This window comes from Papio anubis, chromosome 20 (genome assembly GCF_008728515.1).
Source record: "Papio anubis isolate 15944 chromosome 20, Panubis1.0, whole genome shotgun sequence".
NCBI lineage: Eukaryota > Metazoa > Chordata > Mammalia > Primates > Cercopithecidae > Papio > Papio anubis.
In genome coordinates this window covers 33,458,243-33,467,466 of record NC_044995.1, presented here as the reverse complement: position 1 = coordinate 33,467,466, position 9,224 = coordinate 33,458,243, and the positions used below count along the sequence as shown (strand labels likewise).

At 56.3% G+C, this 9,224-nt stretch overlaps 1 protein-coding gene across 1 annotated transcript; it reads left to right on the top strand.

Annotated features, from left to right (window-relative positions):
* The first annotated feature begins 615 nt into the window (after positions 1-615).
* Positions 616-8,663, top strand: TMEM59L (transmembrane protein 59 like). The gene is made up of 8 exons (XM_009193904.2): positions 616-892; positions 1,636-1,780; positions 1,868-1,959; positions 3,789-3,941; positions 4,848-4,950; positions 5,452-5,569; positions 5,672-5,789; positions 8,037-8,663. The coding sequence occupies exons 1-8, from the start codon at positions 719-721 to the stop codon at positions 8,163-8,165; spliced, it is 1,032 nt and encodes a 343-aa protein (XP_009192168.2). The 5' UTR covers positions 616-718; the 3' UTR covers positions 8,166-8,663.
* The last annotated feature ends 561 nt before the right edge of the window (positions 8,664-9,224 follow it).

Below are 9,224 nucleotides of genomic sequence, written 5' to 3'. Positions count from 1 at the left end.
GGTCTCCAGCCTTGGGCAGATAGGGACAGTTCCCCTAGGTCAGTGGATCAGGGCTGGGCCAGAGGCAGGCGAGGCTGAAGGAGCAAGGGAGGGGCTCAGAGGGCTCCCCAGAGGAGTCAAACTGCGCACAAGTTGTCTCCTTTCTAACCTGGGTGTCAAAGGAGAAGATGCCAGGCCTCAGCTGCCGGGTCCTGAGACCCTCACCTTCCTCCCTCTCCGTTCGCTGGTTGGACTCCAGCCCCATCGCCCTCCCTCCTCCTGCAACAAGCTCTTCGCCTCAGGACCCTCGCTGACCCTTGTAGCCCGGATACCCCTTTCTCCTCTTTCCCGCGTGGTAGGCGCACACATCTCCTTCTCCTCCCGGCTTTCCGCTCTCCTCGACATCCCTGGCGAATAGCCCCCTCCATCCCATCCCCCTATATATTTCCTTTTGGCACCAAGCGCCAGCAGAGATCCCCCGCCCGTGGGCACCAGGGAGGTGTCCTGGGATCCCCGCGATGGGATAGACGGTGGGGGCCGTGATGCACCTGTCCTGCCCGACCCGCACGCCGCGGGTGCCGCAGCTCAGCTCCCCCGCCCGCTCTCCGCATCTCCCACCCCCCCTTCCCAGGCTGCCTCGCTCGGGTGACGTCAGCGCCCCGGTCCCCGCCGCAGCCGCTGCATCCTCCGTGCCTGGCCTGAGCCGGAGTCCCCCGCACCCCCCGCGTTCCGCCCGGCCATGGCTGCGGTGGCACTGATGCCACTGCCGCTGCTGCTGCTGCTGCTGCTGTTGGCATCGCCGCCCGCCGCCTCCGCGCCGTCCGCCCGCGATCCCTTCGCCCCCCAGCTCGGGGACACGCAGAACTGCCAGCTGCGGTGCCGCGACCGCGACCTCGGCCCGCGGCCCTCGCAGGTGAGGCGCGTGCGGTGCCAGGTGCCAGCGGGGGACGCGTGATCTCTCCGAAGGGGGAGGCGTTGGGATGGGCTTATCTTGGATGACAGCGGGAGACTTTGGTGGTGGTGGGGTATCCTTGGGGAGGCAGGGGTCGGGAATGCGGAGACTCCTCCAGTGGAGGACGGGATGAGGTGCCCTCTGATGGGGAAGGGCTTGAGGATGCAGGTCCTTGTGATAAGGGGCTGATACCACCTCCGGGGCTCCCTCCGCACTCTGCTGCGTAAGGACCCTCCAGCACCCAACCCCCAGCTCCCTCAGGCCTGACGGTCCCCCCACCTCACTCCTCCCCCGCATCGTCTTCCCTCCCCACCCAGAGCTACAGCCCCTGCTCATACCACCACTCCCCAGGATTCAAGCCTGATCTGAGTGTGACCAAAACCCCCTCCTCTGAGCCTCCCCCTCCTCCTCCAGGTCTGAGAATCCTTCTCCATCTCTCTCCTCCTCCCTGGAGCCTAGTTGGGGGAAGGCTCATTTCTCTCCACCTTCACTGTCCAGTTCTCTTCTCAAGCTCCCTCCCCATCTCCCTCCTCAGAGCTAAGAGCCCCCACTAATATTTGTAGCCTCTCCCAACTTCATCTCCATCTGGCTAGATTTGGTGGGGAGCGGGAAAGCCTTCCCCTGCCTCCCCTGAATGCTCCGATCCCCCCACCCTCCTCCCGCCCCTCCCCATGACTTGAGCTCCGTGTCCCACCCTCCCCCAGGCGGGGCTGGAGGGCGCCTCCGAGTCTCCCTATGACAGAGCTGTTCTGATCAGCGCTTGCGAGCGTGGCTGCCGCCTCTTCTCCATCTGCCGATTCGTGGCCAGGAGCTCCAAGCCTAATGCCACCCAAACTGAGTGTGAAGCAGGTGAGGGCCCGCCGGCAGGGTGTACCAGGGTGGGAAGAGGTGACCTGGGAAGGGCCGTCCCCAGTCACCCCCTCCCACTTCCCACAGCCTGCGTGGAAGCCTATGTGAAGGAGGCAGAGCAGCAGGCCTGTAGCCACGGCTGCTGGAGCCAGCCTGCGGAGCCTGAGCCGGAGCAGAAGGTGGGCCTCCAACTGCGCCTGGGTCCCCTTTCCCAATACTCCCCCCTGCTTGACCTCATGGGAAATCTTCATTCAAAAGCAGAGACTCTGCCAGACTCTGCGTTCTTTGCCAGGCCTGCCAGGCAACCCCCATCCAGCCCCGTCATGTCTCCAGCCTTAGTTGTCATCTCTGTGACATGCAACAGTGCCCCCCATGCCCCACCACCTTTTGAGGAATAAGTGGCAGAAAACAGCCACCGTTTATCAAATATCTGTCCTGGTTCGAGCCTGACTTCAACCTGTCCCAAATGTCTTTGTGTCACTCGGAGGCACCAGGGACAATGTCACCCCCATTTAGTGTCCAGGGGACAGCCTCCCAGGTCATACACAGGGCTGTGCAAGGGGCGAGATTTGAAGCCACCAGGGCTGTGGCCACTCCTCACCTCACTCATCTTAGGCACCCCCTTCCCCTGTGATTTGCTGGTGGTCACTGTCCCCTGGAGGGGCTCAGAACTGCGCCCGGCCTTTCGTTTTGTTTTGTTTTGTTTCGTGTTTTGTTTCGAGATGAAGTCTTGCTCTGTTGCCCAGCCTGGAGTGCAGTGGCACAATCTCGGCTCACTGCAGCCTCCGCCTCCCTGGTTCATGTGGTTCTCCTGAGTCAGCCTCCTTTGCAGCTGAGATTACAGGCACCCACCACTACAATCGGCTACTTTTTGTATTTTTAGTAGAGACAGGGTTTCATCATGTTGGCCAGGCTGATCTTGAACTCCTGACCTCAAGTGATCTTCCCACGTTGGCCTCCCAAAGTGCTGGGATTACAGGCATGAGCCACCATGCCTGGCCATTAGAGCTCTGTCTTGACGCTGTCAAAATAAGAATAATGAGGATGGGCCGGGCGCGGTGGCTCAAGCCTGTAATCCCAGCACTTTGGGAGGCCGAGACGGGCGGATCACGAGGTCAGGAGATCGAGACCATGCTGGCTAACATGGTGAAACCCCGTCTCTACTAAAAAATACAAAAAATTAGCCGGGCAAGGTGGCGGGCGCCTGTGGTCCCAGCTACTTGGGAGGCTGAGGCGGGAGAATGGCGTGAACCCAGGAGGCGGAGCTTGCAGTGAGCTGAGATCCGGCCACTGCACTCCAGCCTGGGCCACAGAGCGAGACTCCGTCTCAAAAAAAAAAAAAAAAAAAAAAAAAAGAGGATGATGATATTTTTAGTCGTAGGGACTACTACGCATTAAGTGGCTGTGCTGTGCCAGGCACTTGGCAGGCATCCTCTAGTTGAAATTTCATGGCTATTCCATGAGGGAAGAGAATGGTGCACATTTTAGGGCTCAGAGAGCACAATCCACTTCCCTAAGGGTACACAGGAAGCCAACTGCCACGCTGAGATCTGTGTTCACTGTAAGAAGCCCAATTGGCTCAAATCACTTAGCCACATCCAATCCAAGTGAATTCTCCCAGCTCCCCTCCTGTTAGTTTATTTATTCATTTATTTATTTGAGATGCAGTCTCACTGTTTCACCCAGGCTAGAGTTCAGTGGTATGATCTTGGCTTACTGCAACCTTTGCCTCCCGGATTCAAGTAAATCTCATGCCTCAGCCTCCCAGGTAGCTGAGATTTCAGGTGTGCACCATCATGCCTGGCTAATTTTTGTATTTTTAGTAGAGACAGGGTTTCGCCATGTTGTCCAGGCTGGTCTTGAACTTCTGGCCTCAAGTGATCTGCCTGCCTTGGCCTTCCAAAGTGTTGGGAATTACAGGCGTGAGCCACCGCACCCTGCCCCCTCCCATCATTGGTTAATATCCTATTTTGGTGCCATCTTTGTGTCTTGGACCTTTTTTTGTCAGAGAACGGTCCTGGAGGCTCCAAGTGGGGCCCTCTCCCTCTTGGACTTGTTTTCCACCCTCTGCAATGACCTCGTCAACTCAGCCCAGGGATTTGTCTCCTCCACCTGGACATACTACTTGCAGACTGACAATGGGAAGGTGGTGGTGTTTCAGGTGAGACCCCTGACAGGGGCCATGCCACAGTGGCAGATGGGTGGGCAGGGTAAGAAGCTGAGATGCATTTACTCTTGGCTCATGAGATGCAAAGTCCACAGTGGGTGAGCTTCAGGCACAGCTGGATCCAGGGGCTCAGTGTCTCACTCCGTGCCTTGACTCTGCTTTCTTCTGTGGTGGCTTCATTCCCAGGCATTTACTTTCTCTTGGCAGTAAGGCGGATGCCAGAGGCTCTAGGTCATAAACACTTTGGGTTTTTTTTTTTTTTTTTTTTTTTTGAGATGGAGTCTCATTCTTGTTGCCCAGGCTGGAGTGCAATGGCATGATTTCAGCTCACTGCAACCTCTACCTCCCAGGTTCAAGTGATTCTCCTGCCTCAGCCTCCCGCCTCAGCCTCCTGAGTAGCTGGGATTACCGGTGGCCACCACCACACCTGCCTAATTTTTGTATTTTTAATAGAGATGGGTTTCCACCATGTTGGTCAGGCTGGTCTCGAACTCCTGACCTCAGGTGATTTACCCGCCTCAGCCTCCCAAAGTACTGGGATTACAGGCGTCAGCCACTGCGCCCAGCCCCATCTGGGGTTTTAACTGAGCTGGGATTTACTCTGATTGGCCCTGGATGGATCATATGACCATCTCTCAGGCAATCCACTGGCTTGGTCTGGATCATGTTCCTACTTCCAGAGCTAAAGGATGGGGTTAAGGCAAATGGAGGAGTCCATGAAAGCAGAAAACAACATTCCTGACATCAAGCCCACAGCGCATGGGATGGTGTCCTCCCTACTGTCTCCCCAGGAGAACTGGGTATCAGCTGGGCGTGGGACATGGCCGTCACAGAGGGCCTGCTTGGGCCCAGGAATGCTGTTCTCACAGGCCTCTCTGTGCTGTCTTGTTCCTGGTCCAGACCCAGCCCGTAGTGGAGAGCCTCGGCTTCCAGGGGGGCCGTCTGCAGCGCGTGGAGGTGACCTGGCGAGGCTCCCACCCTGAAGCCCTGGAGGTGCACGTGGGTAAGGTGCAACCTAGACCAGTGTTCCTTCCATGGGTGACCCCACTGCCACAAGGAGTCTGCCTGGCAAACAGACCCTCTAGGATTGGGATCTCCATCTCTCAAGTCCTGGGTTCTATGGCTCATCCCCCAGGGCTCCATGGTCCATCTCCCAGGGATCCATGGTCCACCTCCCAGGGTTCCATGGATTCATCTCCTAGGATCATCTCCTAGGGTCCATATCCCAGGGTTTCATGGGTTCATCTCTCAGGGTTCCATGGTTCATCCCCTAGGATTCTGCAGTTCATCTCCCAGGGTTCTGTGGTCCATCCCTGAGGGTTCTGCAGTCCATCTCCCAGGGTTCCGTGGTCCCTCTCTCAGCATTCTGTGGTCCATCTCCCAGGGCTCTGATCTCTATTCCAGGACTCCATGACCCAGGTCCTGACCTCCTCCCTCCTGGTCATGGTTATTGTGGCTGCTTGGCAAAGACCTGGTGGTCGCTGAGTGGTAGCTGATCTCTCAGACCCTGTAGGCCCCCTGGACAAGGTGAGGAAGGCCAAGATCCGAGTCAAGACCAGCAGCAAGGCCAAGGTGGAGTCTGAAGAGCCACAGGACAATGACTTCCTCAGTTGCATGTCCCGGTGGGTGGCAGGACCCTGGGGGTGGGAGGGGGGTGGGACTGGAGGTGTGGGTCTCCCTGGCCCCGGCCCGGGCAGCTGAGTGGTGCCTGCCGGGCGGGGCAGGCGCTCGGGTCTGCCTCGCTGGATCCTGGCCTGCTGCCTCTTCCTCTCCGTGCTGGTTATGCTGTGGCTGAGCTGCTCCACCCTGGTGACCGCGCCTGGCCAGCACCTCAAGTTCCAGGTGGGTGGGATCTGTGAATGGCACTGGGCTGAGGGAGGGGATGGAGGCAGAGAGAGCTGCTTGCTGGCCCTGGCTTTGGCCACCTGCTCCCACAGACACCAGGACCTCAGACTTTTTTTTTCTTTTTTTCATATATATATGTACATTTTGAGACAGAGTCTAGCTCTGTCGCCCAGACTGGAGTGCAGTGGCACCATCTCGGCTCACTGCAACCCCCACCTCCCGGGTTCAAGCAATTCTGCTGCCTCAGCCTCCCCAGTAGCTGGGATTACAGGTGTGGGCCACCATGCCCAGCTAATTTTTGTATTTTTAGTAGAGATGGGGTTTCGCCATGTTGGCCAGGCTGGTCTTGGGCTCCTGACCTCAGGTGATCCATCCGCCTCAGCCTCCCAAAGTGCTGGGATTACAGATGTGAGCCACCATGCCCAGCCTACATATATACATACATATACATATATATAAACACACACATATACATATACATATATATATATATACACACACACACACACATATATATATATTTAAGACAGGATCTCACTCTTTCACCCAGGATAGAGTGTGGTGCAATCACAGCTCACTGCAGCCTCGGCCTCCCTGGCTCAAGCGATTCTCCTGCCTCAGCCTCCTGAGTAGCTGGGACCATAGGCACTTGCCACCATACCCCACTAATTTTAGTATTTTTTGTAGAGATGGGGACTGTGTTGCCCAGGCTGGTCTCGAACTCCTGGGCTCAAGCGATCCACTCACCTTGCCCTTCCAAAGTGCCAGGATGACAGGCATGAGCCAACTCCCCCAGCCAGGACCTCAGACTTGCTGCATGACCTGGAGCCAGTTTCTTCACTGCCCTTTGAATTGGCGGAAGAACATCCCCTTTTTTTTTTTTTTTTTTGAGATGGAGTCTCTCTCTGTCACCAGGCTAGAGTGCGGTGGCACAATCTCAGCTTACTGCAACCTCTGCCTCCTGGGTTCAAGCACCGTCTCAGCCTGAGGACTAGAGTGCCACCATGCCTGCTAATTTTGTATTTTTAGTAGAGATGGGGTTTCACCATGTTGGCCAGGATGGTCTCGATCTCTTGACCTTGTGATCCTCCCACCTCGGCCTCCCAAAGTGCTGGGATTACAGGCATGAGCCACCGCACCCAGCAGAACATCCACTCTTAGTTGGGGAGACAGGAAGTCAGAGGTGGCCACACTTCTGTGGTGTGGGCCTCACCTCTGTGGTGCCCAGGTATGTTGGTGACACCTCTGTGGTGCCCAGAGCCTGGGCAACATAGTGAAACCTAGTCACTACAAATAATTTAAAAATTAGCTAGACGTGGCCAGGCACAGTGGCTCAAGCCTGTAATCCCAGCACTTTGGGAGGCTGAGGCAGGCGAATCACCTGAGGTCAGGAGATTGAGACCATCCTGGCTAACACGGTGAAACCCCGTCTCTACTAAAAGTACAAAAAAATTAGCCGGGCGTGGTCACGGGCGCCTGTAGTCCCGGTTACTTGGGAGGCTGAGGCAGGAGAATGGTGTGAACCTGGGAGGCGGAGCTTGCAGTAAGCCGAGATCGCGCCACTGCACTCCACCCTGGGCGACAGAGAGGAGCAAGACTCCGTCTCAAAAAAAAAAAAAAAAAAAAAAAAAAAAGAAAGAAAGAAAGAAAAGAAAAGAAAAAATTAGCTAGACGTGAAGGTGCATGTTTGTGATCCCAGCTACTTGGGAAGCTGAGATGGGAGGATCACTTGAGCCTGAGAGTTTGAAGCTGCAGTGAGCTGTGATGGCACCACTGCACTCCAGCCTGGACAACAGAGCAAGACCCCATCGAACACACACATACACACACACACACACACACACACACACACACACACACACAGAGTCCAGGTGGCTCACACCTGTAATCTCGGCACTTTGGGAGGCTGAGGTGGGCAGATCACTTCAGGTCAGGATTTCGAGACCAGCCTGGCCAACATGGTGAAACCCTGCCTCTACTAATAATACAAAAATTAGCTGGGCGTGGTGACGTGCACCTGTAGTCCCAGTTACTCAGGAGGCTGAGAAAGGAGAATCCCTTGAACCCGGGAGGCAGAGGTTGCAGTGAGCCGAGATGGCGCCACTGCACTCCAGCCTGGGCGACAGAGAGAGGCTCTCAAAGAATAAAAATAAAAAAAATCAGAGGTGGGAAGGAGACTCGTCAGGGTCGGGGGCTTGGCTGCTCTGCTTCTCTCCACTTCCCTCCTCCCCTCTCTTCCTGCAGCCTCTGACCCTGGAGCAGCACAAGGGCTTCATGATTGAGCCTGATTGGCCCCTGTACCCTCCGCCGTCGCACGCCTATGAGGACAGCCCACCACCCTACAAGCTGAAGCTGGACCTGACCAAGCTGTAGGACTCCGCTGGCCCCATCATTGCCAACTGCAGGGGCCCCTTGGGCCTCACTTGCCCTGAGCGCAGGAGTCCAAGGGTAGGGTGGGTCCAGCCTTGAGCCCCTCCACCCCCAAATCTTTCCTCTCTTCCCAGTCCCACCCTTTGCCCCACAGAGTCCTGGGGACGCAGTGTCCCAGCTGGGAGGAGGGCGGGATCGGGCGCTGGTTCTTCCTTGTCCCCGCTTTCTCCGGGGCTTGCTACTTTTTGTCTTCTATTGTGTGGCTTTCTCAGTATTTGAACCCTAGTCCTGTGTCGCCATCCTTTTTCCTTCTCTGTCCCCTCTCTGGGGGAGCTGAGGCCAAGGGGGAACTGCATCTTGCTAAGGCTTCCCCCTTCTCCCCATCCCGATCTCCAGAGACCCAGCTTCCGAGAGATGGGGTGTGGGCATCTCCATGCCCTGACAGTGTGTGCCTGGGGCTTGTCTGGGGCTGGGGAGGAATAAACCATGTATATAAAAGAGTCTCAGGCTGAGCCTGCTTCCGTTCGGTTGTCTGTCTGCCCTTGGGGTGTGGCCCATGCATAGCTGTGACCCCTGCCGAGCAGGACCTTTCTGACATGGGAAAGTCCTGGAAACCCAGGTGGCACCAGGGACTGAAAGTAGCTGTCTCTCGGAAGGGCACTCCCTCTGCTCTAACTTCCCTGTGCTGAGAGTCACCCTCTCAGCTACAGATATACCTGGAAAACTGGCTTGTGGCCAGGCGCAGCGGCTCATGCCTGTAATCCTAGCACTTTAGGAGACCGAGGCAGGAGAATCACTGGAGCCCAGAAGTTCCAGACTGTCCTGGGCAACATAGCAAGTCCCCATCTCTACCAAAAAAAAAAAAAAAAAAGCATATATGTATATAATTAACTGGGTGTGGTGACTTGAGCCTGTGGTCCCAGCAACTCGGGAGGCTGAGGTGGGAGGATTGCTTGAGGCAGGGAGGTGGAGGCTGCAGTGAACTATGATTGCCCCACTGAACTCCAGCCTGGGTGACAGAGCATGACTCTGTCTCAAAAAAAAAAAAAAAAAAAAAAGTGG

What these genes read in the sequence shown, in the direction of transcription:
- TMEM59L (XM_009193904.2), top strand. Translation starts at nt 719, where the DNA reads ATGGCTGCGGTGGCACTGATGCCACTGCCGCTGCTGCTGCTGCTGCTG. An exon ending in AGCCCTGGAGGTGCACGTGG is followed by an intron (nt 4,951 to 5,451) that starts GTAAGGTGCAAC and finishes CTGATCTCTCAG; the next exon opens with ACCCTGTAGGCCCCCTGGAC. An exon ending in GCCAGCACCTCAAGTTCCAG is followed by an intron (nt 5,790 to 8,036) that starts GTGGGTGGGATC and finishes CTCTTCCTGCAG; the next exon opens with CCTCTGACCCTGGAGCAGCA.